This window comes from Ammospiza nelsoni, chromosome Z, assembly GCF_027579445.1.
Source record: "Ammospiza nelsoni isolate bAmmNel1 chromosome Z, bAmmNel1.pri, whole genome shotgun sequence".
Classification (NCBI taxonomy): domain Eukaryota; kingdom Metazoa; phylum Chordata; class Aves; order Passeriformes; family Passerellidae; genus Ammospiza; species Ammospiza nelsoni.
Window position 1 is genome coordinate 48,784,990 of NC_080669.1, and position 23,643 is coordinate 48,808,632.

Below are 23,643 nucleotides of genomic sequence, written 5' to 3' on the forward strand. Positions count from 1 at the left end.
AGATGAGTCAAATATAAGAAAGCTGATATTGAATTGCATTTAACATTGTTTTGTATGCATCTTTAGAAAGGATTATTCTTGTTCAGGGACCCCTGGAGTACTGTTTTGGAGCTAAATGTATGCTTTAATGAAAAGTGGTTTGTGACCAGAGGGTGTTTTAAGTATGCTTATATATATGAATTTGTTTAAAATAGACAACATATAATTTTTTAATTTTTGAGGCAATGATTTTTCTTAAGCTTTTTTGTAGCAAACTTTTAAAATTGCCTTATATGAACAATTTAGTGAGTATAGCTATTGGAATAAACAGACTTGTTTTCATTTGCTCTGTTCCTTTGAATTTTAGAATTGGTTGGTGTTCTGCCCTGTTCTTTTTTCCTAGCTGTAAATAAGTTGACTGCAGCCATTAAGAAAGTCCTCTTCCTGCATCTGCAGATAAAATTCCTGCTTGCAAGGCTAAGCTAAGGCCATAATAGATGCTGATTCTAAAAAAGCAAAGTCTGCATTTAAACTTGATTTTTATTTCATTTTGCTGAATAATTTCTGTATTAACTTAACTGTAGATTAAGTCACTTTTTAAAAAAGGAAGTGACTTAAGTCACTTAAACAAAAAAATGTAATAGGATCATAGAACAGCTTAGGTGATAAGGAGTGTTAAAGATAATCTAGTTCCATCTCTCCAGCCCATAGGTGGGGACACCTTCCACTAGACCAGGTTGCCCAGAGCTCCATCCAGCCTGGCCTTGAACACTTCTGGGGATGGGGCATGCACGACTCTCTTGGGCCACCTGTTTTGGTGTCTCACCACCCTCACAGTAAAGAATTCCTTCACAATATCTAATCTAAACCCACTCTCTTTCAGTTTGAATCCATGCCCCTATTCCTACACGTCACTACATGCTCTTGTAAAAAGTCTCTCTCTTTCTTGTAGGTTCCCTTCAGGTACTGGAAGCCACAATTAGGTCACCCTGAAACCTTCTCTTTTCCAGGCTGAAAAACCCCAATTCTCTCAACCTGTCCTTTCAGAAGAGGTGCTCCATCCCTCTGATCTCTCTGTGGCCTCCTCTGGACTCCCTCCAGCAGGTCCCTGTCCTTGCTGTGCTGTGCCCCCAGAGCTGACGCAGCCCTGCAGGTGGGGTCTCAGCAGAGCAGAGCAGAGGGGCAGAATCCCCTCCCTGCCCTGCTGCCCACCCTGCTCTGGATGCAGCCCAGGACACGTGTGGCTCTCTGGGCTGGCAGTGCCCGTGGCTGGGGCATGTCCAGCCTCTCAGCCACCAGCACCCCCAATTCCTTCTGGGCAGGGCTGCTGGGATCTGTTCATGCCCAGCCTGTGCTGGTACCAGGGCTGCTCTGACCCATGGGCAGCACCTTGCATTTGGCCTTGTTAAACCTCATGAGATTCCCATGGGCCCTCCCTTAGAGCTTGTCCAGGTCCTTTTGGATGGCATGTCATCCTTCAGCTGTGTCAACTGCACCACTCAGCTTGGGGTCATTTGCAGATTTGTTGAGTGTGCACTCAATCTGTCTACGTCTTTAATGAAGATATTAAATAATGCTGGTCCCAGTACAGATCTTTGAGGGACACTTGTCACTGATGTCCTCAATCACCTGCCTGTCCTCCATGTGCCTTAACGCAGCTGCTGGGAGGATCTGTTCCATCATCTTCCCAGGCGCAGAAGCAAGGCTGACAAGTCAGTAGTTCCCAGGGTTCTCCTTTCTGCCCCTCTTAAAAATGGCTACTGTGTTTCCCCTTTTCCAGTCACCTGGGACTTGCCCTGAGCACCATGATGTTTCAAATGTCATGGAGGGTGGCTCGGCACCTACATCAGGCAATTACGCCAAGACTCTGGGATGCATCTTGTCAGGTCCAACAGACTTAGGTAAATTTCAGTCTCTCAGGTGGTCATGGACCTGATCTTCTCTTACAGTGGGTAGTACTTCGTTCTCCCATTTCTTTTCCTGTCAACTATCCACTTCAGTGGTGTAGGAAGAGAGGTACCTGTGAAGACTAGGGCAAAAATGTTGAGCACCTCAACCTTCTCTTCCTTCATTGTTACCAGTTTTCCATTGTTACCAGCTGCATTTTTGGGGGTGAGCTTCTTTAACCTTCCTTTTCTGCTTAACATACCTGTAGAAGCCCTTATTGTTATCCTTTGCGTCGCATGTAAAGGTTTTAAGTGTATCTCTCTTCAAAGGGAATATGAATGTAAATATATGTAGCTATATATTTATTTTCTTTACAGTCTTTATCAACTCCAGTTTTTTTTTCTAATGTTGAACTAGACTGTTGGAAATGAGAAAATATCTATATATATCTATATATTTAAACATCATAGTTATAAAATAAGTAAATACTTACATATATAAGTATATATGTAGCTCTTTTTTATGTTTGGTGTACATATAAAATATGGTACATTTATGTAAATATGTAACTAACAGTATTGAATAAATGGATTTACTGATTTTCAAGAAAACCTACCTTTTATCCATTGTTATATTCTGAAAAAGCAAAAATTTTAAGGCACAGAAACAATGTGATAAAACCAGGCATCACATGGAATAAGTACAGTTTTTTTCAGACTAAGTTGGTGTGGTTCATTGTGGTGGGCTCTTCTGCAGAACAAAGCCTCCCTGTCAGTAGCACAGAGAAATGTTTAATTTCTGAAATTGTTTTCTCAAGCTAAATCTTGAGCAGTCTTTTTTGCTGTATAATTACTTGAAGTAGAAAAAAGTTAAACATTTTTCCTTAATTTTAGTAGTTCAAGTAGAAGCTGAATCAGAAGTGCTTTTGGCATTATGGGACCCTGTTTCTTCAGCTTCATTTTTATTAAATGCTTTCTCTGTTCTTGATGGGGTCGGGTGTACTTCTCTGTAGGGAAGTCCAAGGGTTACCGGAAGCTCTTTTGTTCTGTTGTGCTTTTCAGGTGTATAGGCTGGAGTCCATGCCTGGTCAACATAGCAGGATAGAGGTTTTTTCCCTTCTCTCATGAGAGCTTTTTTTCCTTATAAATCAAATATGTGACAGATGGGATTTCTGTTAACACTGTGTTAATCTAGGTTTATAAGAAGCTCAGAATTAAATGATGTTAGTTTGGGAGATAAAGAGGTAGATGTTTACAGACTTTTTTAGTGAAAACAAACCTTTTGTACTTTGAAACAAAATCTGACTTTTATATGATATGATGATATGGGTGTCACCTTTTTGATTATATTCATGTGCACAGATTTACACAACTGTTTCCTCTTCTAGGATCCTTCTGTTACACAAGTGACAAGAAACGTTCCTCCAGGGCTTGATGAGTACAATCCATTCTCTGATTCAAGAACAGTAAGCATGTTTATTTCCTAATCATGCTGTTAATCTTTTATTTGTGAGGTTTTCTTTTCAGAAGTGAGACTGATGTTGTAGAATGGGCTGGCTACAGGTGGTGGAAGATGTGGAAGAATAGATAGTTCCATTAAGTATTTGGAGGATGCATTGGCAAGGTTGATTTCACAGAGCTTTGACTTGTTAAGGAAGATTGGCCCTCTGAAAGGAGACCAAAACAGAACTGAGGTTTTTTTCCTGTTTTTAATAACTTCTGATAGTTTTACTAAATTATTTTTCCTGGTTTTACAGACTTCTGATAGCCAGTCCTTGTGGTTTTATGCATTTCACTAGCTTTGGAGCTCATGAGTGTGGCACACTTACCCAGCGTTTTGCTTTTGATTTTTGTTTCACTTAATGAAAATGCTGTTCAGAATAAGGAAAACATTGTGTTTAAATAATGGTCCACAGGCTTTGTGTAGTGGTGCAGTAGTGAAAGGAAAAAATTATGTCAGAGAAACAGTTGCTTTACGCCTCTAATTTATATTGTTTCAATATACCTTGTGCTTTTCTTTTCTATTGTGGGGAGGAATACAAGAAATAGGATAGTAAATTCATACTGTAACCGCATTTTTCAATGCTGCTTTTGATAGTGAAGATCTTGTGCAAGATTATTAAAGTATGTGGCTAGTTATTGTCTGTCACTATAATTCATAAATATTTAATACAATATTTTTAAAATGCAGTCTTACTTTTTATGACAAATCTGGTAGTGCTGTTAGGGAGTATTCATATTTGAGTATTTGCAATGCCATGGATGGAGCAACAGAATTCACTTGTGAGAGACAAGGAGCTTATGTTAATTGATATAAACCAGCATTTTAACAAAGTTGCATAGGAAATGCAAATGTGGTGGTAAAGTGGTTTAACAAGATTTGATGGTGAGGTGCATTTGATTACTGCACAGAGGACATGGTCAGAAAAAGCTGTCAGGGAGGCCTTCCTGTTTAGTCATGAGGTTCAGAAAGGGCCCTATTGCTTTCTGGACTCCTTTCTGAGGGCTGTGGGTTTGGTATGTATGGATCCAGACCTAGTCCCAGATTTTGTCAGTGATATATGTCTAAAGGACTACATGTGCACAGTCAGCCCTTTCTATCATTTAGCTAAGATTTCAAAGTTTAGTGTCAGTTACTGAAAATCTGTTGTGGCAAGAATTTATCTGCCTTGAGGAGCAATGCTGAGGTGTGTCCCTATTTAAGGGGAGGTCCTGGTGCGCAGCCCATTGCTGTATGGAAGAGCTCAAGGGGCCCTGGGCTGTGCACTGCTTATGAAGTAAGGTGATTGATTTGTGGTCATATTTGCATACCAATTACAGAAGTTAGCTTCTTCTAAACTTGGCTTGAGTCAAATCTTTGTTAGCACTATGTTTAGCTGGGTGCATTGCTCAGATGAGCTCTTGGGTACTGTTACCTGTTTCCCCCAGGACTTTCTTAAGAGCTGGTTGTAGTTTTCACAACCAGATGGATCCACTGCAACTGTCGCTGGTGATAACTTGAGCAAGATTGTGGGAAATAATGGGAGCAGGAAGAGCAGAGTCGCATAGCAATGAAACAGTAAGATTTCATATAATTTTAAAATTCTGTGTGGAGGAAGCTTGGGTTTGGGTATGCCTTGGATCAGCTGTTTAAGGCAGAATATTTACAGCTAGCAACAATGTTAAGTAAGTCTCCAAAATTATTTTCTCCTAGGTCACAATATCAGGAATTATGTTAGATTTTGTTTTATCAAGCTTGAAGACTTTTGAAATTACTTTGTATTGACCAAGAAAGATCTACAAGAAAGTAGATCTTGTTTTACAAAAATATAATCTCGAGCTACTCTGACTTCTTTTATTATTTCTGTATTTGTTTTAACATGCAGCTTTGTGGGAAAAGGAGAGCTGAAGCATATGGCTAAGATTATCTGGCTTTGAACAGTCAGATGTGCTTGGATAGAAAATTCTGATTGCTCATTAGAGATGTTACTCAAAAAGCTGGGCTGATGAAAGAAATCTAAGTCAATGGTCAGATCTACAATGCACTGTGATTCAGTTAATAATCTCTGGCATGTTTACAGATTAATAAAAATTATCCACTGAATGAACACTTCTCTGCGGAGGTAAAGAACTTGCACAGATTTACTTGACAAGCAAGACTGAAAAAATTAAGAGTGCAGTAATAATCAACCTTTATGTGTTACTCACCTTCCTCTCTTGTGAGTGCTGAACATACGAGTATTTATTCAGTAATTATATGCATTTGAAAGAGTGTACCTAGGTACCTGAGGATATACTCACAATTCCAAGCGTTCAGCTCTGTTTTTCTTACAGGTTTGTATGCAAGAGAGGAGCATACTATGTGTGTATACAAAGAAATATGTACAACAAGAGTAGTTGAAGAGACCCTGGAAGTGAACACCTTCATAGACTGGAAAACCAGAGCTAGAAGCAGGGTCTATGAATTTTAGACTTGGGGAAGTGCCCAGGTGTCTGTCAGTATCTCTGTCTGATGTCCATGAAATAGGGATAGAATCACTCTGGTTTGTGTACTGCTCAGAGCAAAAGCATGCAAGTAGTTTCGGTGGGAGTCAGTTATCAGATTTATAGTGGTTGTACCAAGATAGTATCTTGCAGACTCTAGAATTAACAAAGCATTCAGTTTTCATCCTGGCTGTACATAAAAGATGTGGACAGGCTGGAAAGGATCCAGAGAAGGGCCACAAAGGCAGTCAAAGACCTGGGAAGCCTGACATATCGGGAATGATTGAGGAAACTGTGTTTGTTCAGCTTTGAGAAATGAAGTCTTAGGGAAGACCTTAAGTCCATATTCTAGCCTCAAAAAGGTGACTGCAGAGAAGATGGAGACTCCACTTTTACAAGAAGTCACAAATGAAAGATGGGAGGTGGTGCGTAAAAGTTACTGCTGGGAACATTCAATTGCACACAAGAACAAAATGTTTCACAATGAGAACAACCTGATTGACAACTTATCTCGACTGATCTCCTCAGGGAATTGTTGGATTCTGCAGCATTCAGATTGAACTGGACAGAGTGCTAGGCCATATTGTTTAGACCGTGCTTTAACTAAGAAAAGTTGGACGAGATGGCCCTTGAGGTCTCCTTCCAGACTGGTGTTTGTGATTCTTTGTGTATGCTAGAGTGCAAAATATTTCTTCATTTCAAATCCAGATGGATTTCAATGGATGATTATTGTGTGAGAAAGTGATTTCAATCTGAATACTAATATTAGTTGCATTGTCTCAGTTATGCCTTCCTTTGTCAAGTGAGGTACTTCCTACCAGTCTTTTTTGGATACAGGATGGGACACAGGAAAAAAAAAACCCCTATATTCTACTTTTTCTCAGTATTCCTTATTTTGTTTACTGGCTTCTGATATTTTTGTGCCTTGACTTCTTTTCATCCTTCACCTTCAGTGGCAGGAAGGTAACGTATGCCTTATGGAGAAGAGCAAGTAGGCATGGGAGGCTTTTGGTTGCATATGGCACCACCTTAGTATCTAACATGACAAATCAGTTTTGTTAGGGGTATTTTTCTCTTTATGTTTATCAGATTTCAAAATCGGTCTTGTTTTTGATTGAACAAAAAAAAAAAAAGTAGGCAGTGGTGTAAATGTCATATTTTTGTAGTATCCTTGGCTGATCTTCAGTGGTTTTGTCTCCAGCTCCAGTAGTCACCATGGAGATTACATTGTATCTTTTGTCATGTTTCTGAAGATCAGCAATGAAGATTAGATTATGCAATTAGTATTTCTTCTTCATCATTTAATGAAATTATGTTAAAGAGAGTTTTAATCTCCTCCTGCTTCTATGTTCTGAACTTTTCAGAGCACTCTTTGTATATAGATAAGCCTATACACCCATATATGCATGTATACCCATATATACCTGTCTTGGTGTGAAAAGACAGGTGTCTGCTAAGGAAGACAGGAGCCTCCCCTGAAATGGAAAATGTAAAACCCCTCTCTCCAAATTGTTATAATTTTGAAATTAAGGGGCTCTCAGGCAAAGATATGGGACTAGGAATAACAGTTCTTTATTGAGGAAGAAAATAAAAATAAAATTAAAAATTGCAGTAATACAAAGCAACACTGACAGAGTCAGAATACATCCTGACACCCTGTGGATCAGGGTGTTGGTAGCACTCCCATTCAATGGTGGCTGCAGTCCTCCTGCAGTGCCAGGTGCAGTTCTGTTGGAGCAGCAATCCTGTAGAAGGGTGGAATTTTCCTTTGAAGGTCTTGTGGTGGTGTAGGTGGGTTTCGTCTTCCTCTGGGAATACAGTGGAGAAGAAAGCTGCTTCTCTGGGAATCCAGTGGGAAAAGGCTAACTGTGGTGTTCCAAATCTCAGATTATATCCAGGTAGGAATGCCTGACTCCTCCCCTGGGCGGAGCATCTCACAATGGTTTGATGTAATTTTATCAGTCATGCAGTGACACTCAATGGCCCATCTTAACAGAAGATATCTCTCTGGAGGGAGGATTGGTTGTGGAAGAGAGAAAGAAATCTACCTGATTAAAAGTTATCTTCCTCAGAAGATAACTGCCCCACCTCTAACAGGTGGTGATAGAATACAAACCCCCAGCTGCATCTTCCAAACTTCAGCAATACCTATACGTAATAATGCATATAGCAACCAATTTCAAATTGCTGCATTAGAAAATTGGGATAAAATCATTAGTGAAGTTGAATTTTCTGTTGTTGTTTCAAGAGATGTATTTCTGTGAACTTTTTTGTCCAGAAAATTCCTGGGTAGCTCCCTATCCTTCCATCTTGTGTCTAAACATGGCAGAAAATACAGAATTCTGTAAGAAATCAAACATCATCCGCTCCTAACTTATTCTGGAATTTTTAACCTGTCCCAAATAAATAAACTTCACCTGTATGAGGAATCAATTCAAGAGAGAATGTCTTTTGAACACCTGTCTCCAGTCAGCTCTTGAAAACAAGTTTAGTTAGATGATTTTTTTAAACTGTGTTCTGATTGTTTTGAAACTGACTATTGCTAAAACCTTAGGCTGCAAACTACAAACTTTCACTTTGAGAAGTTGAACTATTCTTTAAGTGTTACTTAATTTTGTGAAGGGAGCCTCTAAGACAAATGCAGGCTGAATGATTAAGAAGCTGCAATTGAAGCTGCAAGTCTGTCCAGATAAATACAGTGACACATAAAGAATTCCATAAAGAACCAGTAGGCCCCACATCAAAAGTCATATGGGACCAAAAGGCATATGCAGAGCACATAAAGAACGTGTAGAGAATGAGGTCATAGGTTGTGAGGGTATAGAAGCCCAGGAACTTCTTTGTTCTAGGTTTCTCTCAAGGTGCAGCCAGCTTAAGCTGTCTTTCAGGTACTGGAATGTTCTGTAAGGTTTTCCCAGAGCCTTTTCTTCTCCAGGCTGAACAAACCCAGCTTTCAGCCTGTCCTCACAGGAGAGGTGCCCCATTCCTCTGACCCTCTTGGTGTCCTTCCTCTGAACTCACTATGTTTGTGGTATTCTTAGATTGGGGATCCCAGAGCTGGATGCAGTAATCCAGTTGGGGTGTCATGAGAGGAGAGAGGAGGAACAGAATTGCTTCCCCTGACACGGGCTGCTTCTGGTTAAGCTTCTATGGATGCAGCCCAGGGTGTGAGCACAATGCTAGAGCTTGAGAGTATACTGATACATACTTCAGTGCTCCTCACTTCTGTGAAAAGCCCAGACTGTGTAGCTATGTTTTGCAGAGCTTTTTGTTGAGCATTATTTTGGGAGCTAAACGATTTTCCAAGGGATTTGAATACTTCTGTTTGTTTCATTGTAAGAAGCTGTGGTATTCTTTTCGCTTCTCAGCTTTGATTAGGGTTATAAAAATAAGTACTTTAGTTTGGAAGGAAGACTTAGAGCAAACTGAGTTTAAAAAGCACGATGGTAATTTTTTAAAGAGTTCAAGAGCAAGCAATTTCAAAGTATTGTTATTCAAGAAAGTGAGTCAGAAGGTCAAGCTGGCTGAGCAGGGATCTTTTTCTAGAACTTAAATAAAAATGGGAGGTGTTTAGACATTAAAAACAAGGACAGATGACACAAGAGGGTTTGCAGAGATGCTGTTTGCCACTGCAGGAGGAGATTTGTGTGGTTAAAGCTTGATGAGCATCCAAGCTGGGCAGCACTGTGGTAGATGACAAAATGACCTTTTAAAAAATTGAACAGCAAAAGGATGTTCAGAGATAGGATTGGTCTATTACTTGATGAGGTCAGTCACTTCACAGTTAGGGGTGTGGACAGAGCAGAGATGTTTAGTGTCTTTTTTACCTCTATCTTTTTTACCTCTACCACTCTTGGGCCCAGGGACTCTTGTAGTCTTGTGACTTGAAGGCTTTGTAAACTCTGAAGGTGTTCAAGATTTACTGTTCCCCCTGAATGCAAGTAAGTCAATGGGGTCTGATGCAATTCATCCCACTGTACTGATGGAGCTAGCTGATCACTATCCTGGGTCCTCTCCACGTTAATTTTCAGTGGTCACGGGAGTCAGGGAAAGTACTAGTTGACTGGAAGCTGGCAAATGTGGTCCCAGTTTTCAGTAAGACGAAGAGGGAAGACTTTGGTAATTACAGGCCAATAAGTTTCACTCCAGTGCCTGGTAAAATTATGGAGAAGGATATTCTGTGAGCAAGTGACAAACACTTTAGAGGCAATACAGTCATTAGTCAGAGCCAGAATTGGTCCCTGAGGGGAGGGTCCTGCTTAACCAACTTAAGCTGGGAGTTGGACTCCATGATCCTTATAGATCCCTTTCAATTTGAAATTATCTATGATCATGATGCTTTCTTCACTAGGTTCTTTGTCTATTGTAGATAATTTATAATACTTGTGCCTATTGTGCATTGCTGTGGTCTTTGAATAGTAACCTGGGAAAATACATTAAAGCTGTATTGAACTTCTAGCATTTATTATGAAGCTAAGTAAGTATGAAAACATGGTAGTACCAAAAATATGTACTTTTTTTCTGTGCTTAATGAAAGAAATACTACTGTATTTCAGCAACAGTCTGTATCCTCTGAATACAATGGCTGAAATGTATATTTTGCTGTGATTATATTCTTAACACATGTATTAACGTAGGAGAAATTCTGGAGTGATACCTAGCAAAAATTGGTGAAATAATAAAGTAATAGATTATGGATCTTGAATTTGAAAGTTTCATATGTTACATTACTTCTCTAGTTAGCTGGGTGATATAAGCCTTTGTTAGGTAGAAGGCTCTGGAAGACATTATTAATAAATTACATTGTGTTTCAGAGTATGAATAGATGACTCTTAAATGCTGCAATCCTCTGAAACAGTTACTGGTATTAATATTCATGTCTGAACAGAATTAGAATTCCATTTACTTTTACTGAATTCCTAAAATTCTTTGTGTGTTTATTGAAAGAAATACAAGATAACATGCACCACGGAACTCAGTTGATGTCTTTTTTTCTAAAGATTATAAATATTGAAAACAGCATATTGAGATTTCAGTTTATTTCAGTAGCACTTCCTTTAAAACATGTAAATTGGTTCTTACATATATAATGAAAATAAGTTTATTAGAACAGTAAAGTATTTCTCTATAATTGTCTTTTGTTTTCTTAGCCTCCTCCAGGAAATGTGAAAATGCCAAATGTACCCAGTACCCAGCCAGCAATAATGAAACCAACAGAAGAACCATCTTCCTACACACAAATAGCAAAGGTTTGTTCTGCAACTTTTAGGCACTAGCTTCCTTTTAATAATAATTATTTAAATATGCTTCTGGAATAATGTATTTTATAAGTAAGTATTGCTTTCCAAATTAAAATTAATACTGCCTTTAAGTATTGGTAATATGTGAATTTGTGCTATATTGCTTCAGTCTTCATAAGTGACGATGCTTAATTATAGTGAAAAGACTTGGAATATTTATGCCATGTTCATACTTTTTGTCAATATCTGGTGATATTTGTTTTGTTCAGGAGCATGCCTTGGCCCAGGCAGAACTGCTAAAGCGTCAGGAAGAACTGGAAAGAAAAGCAGCTGAGCTAGATCGCAGAGAAAGGGAAATGCAGAGTCTCAATCAGCAAGGCGGTATGCATGAAAAAATATACTTTAAATTTCTGAAATGTAACTTTTCCTTAGAAACTTTTAATTTTACAATGACATCGTGAAGCAGATTGAAGAGGGATTTTTGTGATGTCTTCAGGATAAACTTCCTTCAGGAAAAGGAAGTTTATCTCCCTTAAGAAGATGAATGCAGTGAATAAATTGTGCGGTCCTTTCAGATTTTCAGTGAAAAAATTTAAATGTGGCCTCTGTAGCATGTTATTCTCTTTTATCTATTATTCTCATCTATTTTTATTCTAGATTAGTATCTGAGTAACACTACTGAAAAAAATGGAACATTTTGAGATGAAGTAAAACCAACTTCTTGAAGTAACATCTAGGATTTCTCATTTATCTATTTACACCTGTATGAGAACTCTTCTGGTTTGAAACATTTAATTTCTTTTGCTGTGTTATAAACATAATATTCTGCACAAATACCAGAAATATCTATTATATTATTAAACTTTTAAAAAATTTTTTGTATGCCACGAACTCTGTGCTATGCAAAATCAACCGTTTTTTACAGCAATTTCACATGTGTGAGGAGATTTACATCCTCTTAACTGAAGATGTTTTTCTACAATTACATTTGTGGGAATATTCCTTTTCAAAAGAACCCCAAAACCCAACAAAGCAAACCATTGTATTAAAGGTTGACTTTATCTGGTCATTTCACTTTTATCTACAGTTCTGTTTTACTTTCACACACGCTGGTCTTTTTCGAATATGCAGTGTTACAATTCCAAATTGCTTAATTCCTTAGTAATTCAAGTTGTCAGGAGATTTTGTAGAATAGAAAAAAATATTTTCAGTTGGAAGGGACATACAATGAATCACAGAATACTGATTGAAATGGAGTTGGAAGGGGACTCTGGAGGTAATCTCTTCCAAGGCAGGGTCACCTGGAACAGATGATACAGGAACAGGAATACATCCAGGTGGGTTTTGACAGTCTCCAGAGAGGGACACTCCACAAAGCTCTCAATGTAAAGCACTCTTAATGTAAAGAAGTTCTTCCTCATGTTAAGTGAAACTTCTTGTGTTTTAGTTTATTGCTATTGCTTCTTGTCCAGTGTCTGGGCACCCCTGAAAAGTCTGGCACCATCCTCTTGGCACTCACCTTTGAGACATTCATATGCATTGGTGAGATCCCCTGTCAGTCTTCTCCTCTCTAGACTAAACAGGCCCAGCTCTCTCAGTCTCTCCTCGTTAAGAGAGGTGCTCCAGACCCCTCATCATCTTTGTGCCCCTTCAATGGACCCTCTCCAGGAGCTCCTTGTCTCTCTGGTACTGAGGAGCCCAGAGCTGGACACAGCACTCCAGATGTGGCCTCACCAGGGCCCAGTAGACGGGGAGGATCAGCTCCCTTGACCTGCTGGCCAGGCTCTTCCCAGTGCAGCCCAGGATTCCGCTGGGCCTCCTGGCCACAGGGACACACTGCTGGCTCATTGTCACCTTGTGGTCCACCAAGACTCCCAGGTCCTTCTCTGCAGAGCTGCTCTTCAGTGGGGCAGCCCCAGCCTGTGCTGCTCCTTGGGGTTATTCCTCCCCAGCTGCAGGACCCTGCACTTGCCCTTGTTGAACCTCGTTAGGTTCTCCCTGTCCAGCTCTCCAGCCCAGCCAGGCCCAGCCCAAAGGCAGCAGAGCCTTCAGGTGTATCAGCCATCCCCAGTTTGGATCAGCAGCAAACCTGCTGAGGGTACCTTGGATCCCTTCACCCAGGCCAGTGATAAACAAGCTGAGTGAGACTGGGCCCAGTATTGATGCCTGGGGAACACCACTGACTACAGGCCTCCAACTGGATTCTGCTGCCCTGATCCTGACCCTGTGAGCTCTGCCATTCAGCCAGTCCTTGGTCCACCCCACTGCCATTTATCTAAACCATGATTCCTGTGCTTACCTATGAGGATGTTATGGGAGATGGTGTCCAAAGCCTTGCTGAAGTGGAGGCAGACAACAACCACTGCTCTCCCCTCACCTAGCCATCCTGCCCTGCCATCACAGGAGGCTGTCAGACTGGTCAAGCATGATTTCGCCCTAGAAATTCCTGCTGACTGCTCCTGATGACCTTCTTTTCTGCTGCACGCTTGGTGCTGACCTCCAGAATGTTCTGTTCCGTCACCTTTCCAGGGTTGGAGGTGAGGTTGACTGCCAGTAGTCTCCTGGCTCCCCCTCCTTCTTGCCAGTTTTGAAGATGGGAGTAACATTGGCTGTCCTTCAGTCATTAGGCCCTGTTCCTGTTTCCTGTGATTTTTTCAAAGATAGTGGAGAGTGGCTTTGCTACAGCATCTGCCAGCTCCCCCAGCACCTGTGGGTGCATCTTACCAGGGCCTGGAGGTGTGGCTTGGGAGGAAAAAAGTGGCAGCTGGCCCTTTTGTCTCAGGGAAGGGAAAAAAGGAGTTCACACCACAACTCAGGTAAAACAAATGGGGATCTTTTGAAACTTCTGGCATTGTTGTCCTCCTCACACCAGATGAAGCTAGTGGATTTTGGTGTCCTTTCTCTTGTTGGCTCAGCCTTTTTTCCTGAAGTCTGGGGCTCAGAGTAGCCCCTTGCTGGTCCACCATCTCAGCAACTTCGATCTCCAACCAAAAATGCAGCAGAAACAGTTCTGTAAAAAAACCTAAACGCAGCTGAAGGAATTCTTGCTGAAGCCTCCAGGCCAGGCAAAAGAAAGAAAAAAAAAGTGCTTAAGCTAGCAAAAACTAATCTAGTGAAAGCAAGAATGTGATGTCCTGGCCCGTACCACAGCTGCACCCTCCAGAGAGAGGCTTTGAATAGAACCCGAGCAGGGGAACAAGGCAGATGATTAGGGAATAGAGTATCATTGAAAAAATCACCCCAAGGCAATTGTCGCAACACATCTTTTGTCATTGGCTCATTTACCACATGCATTAAAAATTGTCTTCAGTGATCTTCAGGAATTTCCTGGACTATGTGTGCTGGGCCATGTTGTCCTACAAATATCAGGATTGTTGAAGTCCCCAGGAAAACTGGGGCCTGTGATGGTGAGGCTATTGCCAACTGCCCATAGAAAGTCTCATCAACTTCCTCCTGCTCATCAGATGGCCTACAAGTGAGCACCCACAGCAGTATCAGCCATATTAACCTGTCCCTTAATTCTCATCCATAAACTGTCAACTCATTTGTCTGCCCCTGAATAGAGCTTGATACATTTCAGTTGCTTTCTTATATGAAGAACAACTCCACCACCTTGTCTCTCTGACCTGTCCTTTCTAAAAAATCTACAACCATGTGTGAAATTATTCCAGTCATGTGAGCTATTCTACCAAATTTCTGATTGCAATGAGGTGATGGCCTTGCAGCTACACATAAAATTCCAGTTGTTGTTTATTCCCCATGCTGCTGTGTGTGTACAGGCAACTTCAGACAGGTAATCCAGCATCCAGATTCCCTAGATAGAGTGTAACAGGATTCATTGTAACCATGAACACCCTTGATGTTGTTAGCCCTGTGATTCTCATCTATTCTAGGAATATCTGTTGATGCACTGGTTGACATGACCTCGTCCCTAGAAGGAAGCAATACAATGATCATAGCCACACTGGACCCTACCCTTGAGTCCTGTAGTCTAAAATCCATCTCACCAAATTGGCCAGTATGCTGCCAAAGGTTCTCTTACCCTTTTTTAAGGAGGTGGATCTCATTCCTCCCTAACAGTCCACAATCATTCAAGCAAAACCCATTGTTATAAAAGCCAAAACCTTGATGGTGGCCAGGAAGCCTGATGTTGAGCTGCACAGTGTGGCTGCTTTTGGCTGTCCCTGTTTCTGTGACCAGGAAGATACATGAGAAGATGACTTGGGCACTAGTGTTTGTCACTTATCTTGCCAGCACTTTATAGTCGTCCATGATCCTGCATATTTTTTGGCTTGTGGTAGCATTTGTACCTATGTGAGAGAGGATTAGTGGGCTGTGGTCCATGCTCTTGACAAGTTGGACTACCCTCTTGGCAGCATGATGGATCTTTGTCCCTGGTAGGCAGCGTTACGTCTTGTAACTCGACTGGGCTGGTGGATTGTGTCTTAGGGACCCTAAGACAGTCACCCTCCACAATTACTCAGAGTTTGTTTTTACTGTATTGACTATGTGCTGCTGGTCCGGATGTTCCTTGTTGGACTTGCTAATGGACATCTAAAACCTTTAAAACGTCATATCTGTTCTGGTGTGGATGTTGGAGGATAGAGGTTGGACTTGAGCTCTGTATTTGTGGGTCACCAGGGTCTAAAGTGTCTCACACTCAGTGATGTCCATTGTAGGTGTATTTGTTTTGAAGCCATTTCTCTATCTCCATTTCAGTCCCTCTAACACTGCCTGCTGCAATTTTGTACCTTCAGCAGCAGTTCATCAAACTATGCACATTTCATGCAGGTACAAGCCTTTTCTTCAGTAGAAATATCTGTGCATCCATTGCAAACTACTGCCTGTACTCATGTTTCTTTCCTTACCAGTTCCCTCAGTGGATGTGTCAGTCAGACCTTTCTGGAGCTGTCTCAGTAGACACACTTGTTTTGGTTCTGAGACAAGTGCCCGCCATTGTGGCAGATGCTTAGAGCACTTAGCACTTACCTGAGGCATGGACCTACCTGTGCATTGCAGCACCCTCCCTGCTCACCCTGCTGCACAAACTGCTGCACCACATCTTTTTGATGCACCATATCCTGGTCACTCATGCTCCCTAAAGCTGATCAAGTCTCCCACACTGCTCCTCGTAATGCTCGCTCCACTCCTGACTGGTTAGTGAGAGCTTCTGGGTCCTGAAAGGGCTTTGGGCTGCTGTTCAGGTATCCCTGAGCTCAAGAAACCTCTGCAGAGCTTGATCTCACCCCCGAAACTTACTTTGGTTGCTGCTGCTGCCCTCGTAACTGACAATGGCTGTATAGTCCCAATTGCCTGTCCACTTCAGTGCCAATAAGTTAAAGCATGTTACTGAGGGCATTGTTCATATGTCTTGAAACATTGACAGGCTGAGGATGTTGACCACTCCTCTAGGAAACCCATTCTAGTGTTTGACCATTTTCTTGGTAAAGAAATGCTTGCTGATGTCCATTGTGAACCTACTGTGGCACAACTTTGAACTATTCTGTGAATTACATTTCTGGATCCCAGGGACATGCACACTAACTTGGACTCTTTTGAAAGCACGTAGAGTGGTCTTGATTGGAAAACAGGGTCTTTTGGAATTCTCTAGCTATTTGCATTCATTTGCCTTAAGATGCTGGCTGCAGATCTAGGACACTGTTGTCATATGTTGTCTTAATTTACTGCACTGACTGCACTGAAAGATCTTCTAGCTGGTACGTCAGCTTGATGCCTTTGACCTTCTCAGCTCAGGTTCTGTGCAGCATTGCATTCAATCTAATAAAAGTGTGCTACCTCCTATTTCAACTAATTAATTTGGTCACATGGTGAATATATCTCTTGCATTCAGAGTTTGAAATGCTATGGCAAAGGTTTGTTGCAGTGATTGTCTCAACTGAATCTCTGAGTGTGTGCTTGGTATGACTTGTGTTCAGCAGAGTGTAAAGTCCAGCCTGCCATGGGATAAGCATTCCGGAAATCCAAGTGTCCGATCCCATGTCCTTTGCAGTGTCCTCACTCTGTCACACAACTGTATCAAAATACAGTAATGCTGTAGGGCATATTCTTGTTAGAAAAAGGTACTTACAGACCATTTCAGTAACTGTCTTTCTTGAGACTTCCTGCCTTTTAGATAAGTTTTGACAGGAAACCATATTGGAAACTAGAGATACATTGACACTAAGAATATCAGGATTCTGAAAATGAAGAATGCTTTTCAGTCCCCTATCTTTGTGTTCAACAGACTATGTGAGTATGGTGGGACTTTAGGGAAATACTCATTTAAAAGTCAAGGAATTCTCAAAAATTCTTTTTCTGTCCATATCTGTTTTGTGAAAAATTGTGAAAAATTCTCTTACTTTTTAGGAAATGTTAGATGCCTGCTCAATCTTTTATGTAGATAACTATTTTACTTTCCTTGACCTGGCTACACTTAATTGTATTTAATTTCTAAAGTTTATATTAAGGATAGCTCTTAAAACTCTTGGGTTTTGGTAGCCCTAGTTATCCATCCACTTGAGAAACTCATGCATTAAACACTTCAAACAAGTTCAAACGTGTATCTCTTTCAAGTATACAGAGACTGAAACTACATTATAAACACCTTTTTTTTTTTCCTTTATTTTCTGTTTTGCAGGTAGAAAAAATAACTGGCCACCTCTCCCTGAGAATTTTCCTGTAGGTCCTTGTTTTTACCAGGATTTTTCAGTAGACATTCCTGTAGAATTCCAGAAGACAGTAAAGATTATGTACTATCTGTGGATGTGTAAGTATTCTCTTTTGAAGAAAAATAAAGTGCCTGTTCAAGCTTGGTAATGTATACCTGCTACTTTGGCTTTTGGAGCATCTGTAGTGAAGAATTATTTTAAATCCAGAAGCCAAATATTGAAGCAAAATTTTATGTTAACTTCAGTTTTAAAAGTATTGAATTACATCATAAAAGCTTCCACAGAAGAAAAGGAGGATTATCCTAGGGCAATTTGGTTCTAATTTATTGCAATTGTCTGGTTTAAGTTTCTCCAGTTGTAAAATGAACTTCGACCGTTTATTAACTTAGAAATAATTCTACTGGTTTTAAAATCAGCTTATTAGTGTTAATGGACTTTTGAGTTCAAGATGTATGATATCCATTTACTTTAATATACATAATTTTATATAGTTTAATATGGCTTTCATATAGCAAAGGCTTAATATCGTTATACCCTATTTTAAGAAATAGTGTCACTTATCTGAAGAATCAGTCCACGTTAAAGCTATCCTTTGTAGGCAAAGATTGCTCTACACCATCTTTGTAAGATTAATTTTGCCCTCACTGGGTGTCTGTGTTTTTACTGGAGAAATACTGGGTTAAAGAAGCGTGCAGATGCCGTACTTGTTTCTTCTGCCTTGTCCACTGTGATTGATACAAGACTAATAAATACTCTGACTCTGACAAAATATCAAGATTTAGATACTTTGATGCCTTTAATATATTTTCAGCCTTCCTAAGAAAATGAGGATTTCAGATGTTTTCTGAACTTTTTTTGTAGCTTAAGATGTAGGTAGGAAATCTCCATAATTTTATACATTGCTCTGGTAATCTTATTGCTGTGATTGAACCACGTAATTGAAACACATGAAATTAACAGGCTGCACTGAATCAAATCAATTCCACTCCATCAATAATCTACTGCTTTCTATATTCATTGCTAGATCGTTAATCTTCAGATAAAGCAACTATAAAGCGTTTGACTGGTCATTCTCATAAAATTGACAGATAATTGAGATGTATATGAAATCTAAGGTGAAATACTCAAAATTTTAGGATGGTTACCAATTCTGGCCATTTGCAGGACTGAGTTCTGAAAGTGGATATGCTTCAAATATGAGGTGAAGTTGGGCAGTTAGAACTGGAATATTAATACTCTTCTTAATTTTCCTTTGTATGGCAACAAATAAAGAAGCAATATTATATTATATTATTTCTAAATACATAGGACCTGTGCTTTTATACTGACATGACTGTCTTCTAGGTAGGCTGAGGTTTCAACCAAGTCTTCATGCATTCTTTGTTCTTTAGCTGTAGTGCTCTCTGATTTACATGTATTACTAAGGAAGGCAGGAATAGGGCATAATAAAGGAAAAAAAACCCAAAAGCTATTTCACAGTAAAAACCAGAAAGATAAAAAAGATTGGGTGTAGAACCTCATCCTTTAGGGTTGGCTGTTGAATTGGGTCTTTTCATTCCTAGGATTGCATCTGTGTGCTTTGGGTAATTTCTCATTGACTGCTTATCCTCTGAGGAGGTATTTATTCCCATGGTAGACCTGCTTCTGCTTGCCTCTTCTTTTTCCTCTTCCAGAACTTCCTATGTCTTGTAAGGTCTAGGGGTTCTGTGAACATAATCACATTTGGATAAATTGAGTACTGCATTCTCCGCACTTTATAAAGTAGTCCTTTTCCTTTGTAGTAGCCCTGGGAACAAACTTACTTGGTTAGTTTCTGTATTTCCACCATTAGTATTAGTTTGACATCATCATTCTTGGTTTTTATGTCTCTGAGGAAACTTCTTTACCTGTTTAAGATCCATATGCTCTTCCTTTCATGAGAAAACAACTCTGTTTGTATCCCTATTTCATTAACTCATTCCTCTTTTCTCCTTTTGTATCAGAAGTCAGAATTTTCTAATTCGTTGATGTGTTTTATCTTTGCACATTTTTTCCCCAGGGGGAGACTTTATTTTTTCCAGGAGACTGAATGCTCACTGAATGCTCACGTTTTTGTGAACTATAATCAATTAGCAATGACTTTTCACAGTTGCCATTGGAGCAACTGTGAAAAGTCTATTCTATTCTATCTTGGCATTGTGGCCATTGGTGCTTTAAGGGCTTACACATGAAAATGACAGTTTTCCTAGCTCATTAGCACTGTTTAGATCTTTTTGTGCTATTACTGTGTCCAGCGTCAAGTACAATGTCTCTTGACTTGTGCTAACAGTCAAAAACAGACTCAAAAGCATGTTTCCAAGCTACTTTCCCCACAGGCTGATAGCATGTGCCTAATAAACACCATTTTGATTTTTAAAGAATATTTCTTATTTGAAGTTACAAATGGAAGAGATTTTGGTAGAAGAACAATACACTGGGGTGCCAACTTTTTTTCCGTTTCTATTTAGGAGATTTTAATCTCATCCTTTGTCTGAGGATATGAGATGGTGTGTCTGTATACATATCAGTCTGTGTAGATGTTTGTTCTGCCTGTCCCTGAGAACCTCCAATGATAGACACTTCACAAACTCCCTCCAAGCTTGTTCTAATACATTGCTGACTTTTAGAATTAGAAGATGTTTATTAGTATATTAATTTAATTCTCCTCTCCTGTGTTTGATCTTTCATGTTCTATCTACTGTTGCTATGGAAAATACATTTATGCCCATTAGTCATCTCCTTTTGCCTTACTTAGCATATTTCACTCAGCCTTTCATTGTGGGTGATGTTTTCTCAAGGTTTGACTGGTTGCTGTCATACAAATTCACTGTTAGTCTGCTCCATATTATTATGTGTTTTTTAGTGTGTAGCATCAGGAAATTTTTAAAATGTACCTTCACATTTTAGATAGCACATGTTTATGTGCTAATCCAAGGCTGTTTAGTGGTTATGTTAGTGTTTTAGAATCTTATTTTTTTCCTATGGAAAATCTTCCTCTTTTTTGTAAGGCATGTTAGCACATCTCTCCCAAGTAAGCAGAAAAGACTAAGAACAAAAGCCTAAACAACATCTGAAGCTCCTTGGTACTCCAAGATTATGTGTGATCAAACTTCACTAGTCCAGTCCTCACTTGTGAGTTGCCTTGTGGTTTCAAAACTCTCCATTCTACAGGCATCCCATTTGCCTTCAGGCAGTTCCAATCCAGGGTGACAGTCATGTGTCCTAATGTGGACTTAGGTTTCCTGAAAATATAATCAATGAAATATTACTGAAATTAAGCTTAGTACAAAAATTTGTTTTCATATGGTCTCAAATGGAATAGCAAAATCACCTTAATAATGTACATGCGAAATATCTTCAGTGCAACTTGTGATTTTTTTTTAATTTACAACTCTCTTTCAGACATTTATGGATGATAAAGTGTAGTTAATTAAGACAAGGAATATATCTAAAGGAGAATTCTTCTGTTCAGGGAAGTTTATACCAAAAAAAAGTAAAGTATTAATATTTATTAAACTAATGTATTTTTCCATTGTTGACTCTTATTCTGGCATGAACACCTTTTTTTTCAACTTCAGCTGCTTCCACAGACAAACTAGGAGAAGACTTTCTTCAATCACACAGGGTACTCTATTGTTACAGCTGTCTATTGTGAGGCTGTCATACAGAAATTGCATGTTGCAGACTTCTGACTAAGCCCTAGGTGATTTCAGCTCCCAGGTAGTCATTATTTTCTAATAGCTTGTATTATGGTTTAATTTGCTGAGGAAAGTAGGTGGAAGGTACTTTATAACTGTTACCCTGAACCTACAAACACGTCTGTTCATATAAGAGCTTAAGCTTGCCTACATCCTTTAGTGAAGGCATTGGCTCAAAGCATAAGTGTAAGTGATTCTCTGTATCTTGCAGCAGGCAAGTGAATGGCAAGCACAGTGAAGTGGGAATTGTCAGTCAAGTCTGCTCTCTTCCTTTATTGCTTGCTAATACTTGTTTTGTACTGCTGAGACTGTTACTGTAGTGAAGCCAGACCTCTGTGTTGCTGGTTTCAGTATCAGTAGTGGGTGTGATGCTTCCCCCTTTTCTGCACTGATGGTACTCTTTTAAAACTTGTCCTGTTAATTGCAGTTATTAAAAGAAAGTAATTTTGTAAAGTTCAGTTTCCACCAGAATTTGAATGTTTCTAGTAACATAGGGGTCTCGATGTGTTCCAGTATTGAGTAGAAAAAGAGAGAATACCCCTTTCTTGTACGTATCAAAGGAAGGCAGGAACTGGGATTTGTATAGTTTCTTTTGCTTTGAGGCAGAAACACACAAATTCAGAAAGGAGTTGGTTTGCCTACCCCTTGGAACAGTGGTAAGATACATAGGTGCAATAATTGCCTTTTATTTTAAAGAACAAAGTGTTTTGATTCTGGCAACTCTTACTGGAGAATATGATTTATCTGAGGAAATGTTTTCACTTTCATCAGTCTTCCATGCAATGATCTGTGCATCTTGCTTTTAAGAGTTTTTCCCCATTGTGTTGATTTAGAGCTCAAGTCATGATTAAGACAACAACAAAGAGTTTCAGGATTCCCTTTTTCAGAATCTTTAGTATCTTGCCTGTTCTGTTAACCTTGCTATCCAGGAGAATGACTAAAATGTTGCTCTGTTGCTCTGTTGAACTTAAATAAAATAAAATCATTGCTGTCAGCAGCAGTTTGTGCAGTTATAAATATCCTACTTTATCTTGATCTGCAAGGAAAGAAATTGTTCTCTGAGGCAGCAAAATCCTTCCTGAATCACTGGTTATTGCTGAACAAAGAGAAAAATTCTTGTTCATCTTTGAAGTCTAGCAGAACTAAATTCTGTGCCAGATAGCATGAAGGTAGTAGTTGTAATGTTTCTTAATATTGCCTTATTCTGTTCTAAGAAGTAAATTTAATTGATATAAAATGTAAAGTCATAATGCAAATGCATTTGTTTTTAGTAGAAATTGAATAATTACTATGTAACAAGGTCTGCCAGTGAGAAAATTATACTACTGAGCTAACAACACACCACGAAAAAAGGCAGGTATTCTAAGAAAGACCGGTGTCCTAAGAAATATTTGAATATACAAAATATATTAAAACATCTCGAACAACTTCTTGCAGACCATATTTTACTGAAGAACATTCTTAGTAACTGGGGTATTTGTTTTATTATATGGAAGACAAAGAGCTTTCTGTTGAAAGACTATTTGGGAACTTTTTGTTTTCAAATTTGAATGTGTACAGTGTCTATTTTGTGATGCACTTTGTTAATTTTTAAGCTTTCTCAAAAAACATTCAGTAGTCTCATAAATATTTGTATTCAGTTATTACTATAGAAAAGAATCAATTATTGCATCTGTAGAAACCTCTTTTTTCTTAATTTAATGTTTGAAAGTATTTTATTTTTATGACAAGATATTTTCCATTGCCAGGTAATTTCATGTTGAGTGCTCTTACTTGTGAATATAGAGTTTACCTAAAATTTAGAAAACTATAAAAATCAATTTATTACAGAAGGCCTTGAGATGGTATTGGTATTGTCTGCATGCTGATGTTTTGTTTAAAATGCTGTTTTCTTTAAATGTTTAAATGTTTTAAAGTTCGGGTATAACTTTAGCATTTGTAATAATTTATTGTTTAAACATAATTTAATTAATACTATTTTGCTTTTGCCTCTACAGTCCATACAGTGACATTGTTTCTTAATATCTTTGGATGTTTGGCCTGGTTTTACGTTGATGCTACAAGAGGGGTTGATTTTGGATTGAGTATTCTCTGGTTCTTGCTTTTTACCCCATGTTCTTTTGTCTGCTGGTACAGACCACTTTATGGAGCTTTCAGGTAACAACTTCAGCTTGACTTAGGATATTTAAAA

General features: G+C 39.2%; 1 protein-coding gene across 1 annotated transcript in view; it reads left to right on the forward strand.

Annotated features, from left to right (window-relative positions):
• The window catches only part of SCAMP1 (secretory carrier membrane protein 1), a 41,293-nt gene that overhangs the window by 9,197 nt on the left and 8,453 nt on the right, over positions 1-23,643 (forward strand). Inside the window, exons 2-6 of the mRNA XM_059492345.1 lie at positions 3,254-3,331; positions 10,979-11,077; positions 11,338-11,449; positions 17,706-17,834; positions 23,450-23,609. Of these exons, the coding sequence (XP_059348328.1) occupies positions 3,254-3,331; positions 10,979-11,077; positions 11,338-11,449; positions 17,706-17,834; positions 23,450-23,609 (578 nt within the window). The remainder of the gene's footprint in view (positions 1-3,253; positions 3,332-10,978; positions 11,078-11,337; positions 11,450-17,705; positions 17,835-23,449; positions 23,610-23,643) is intronic.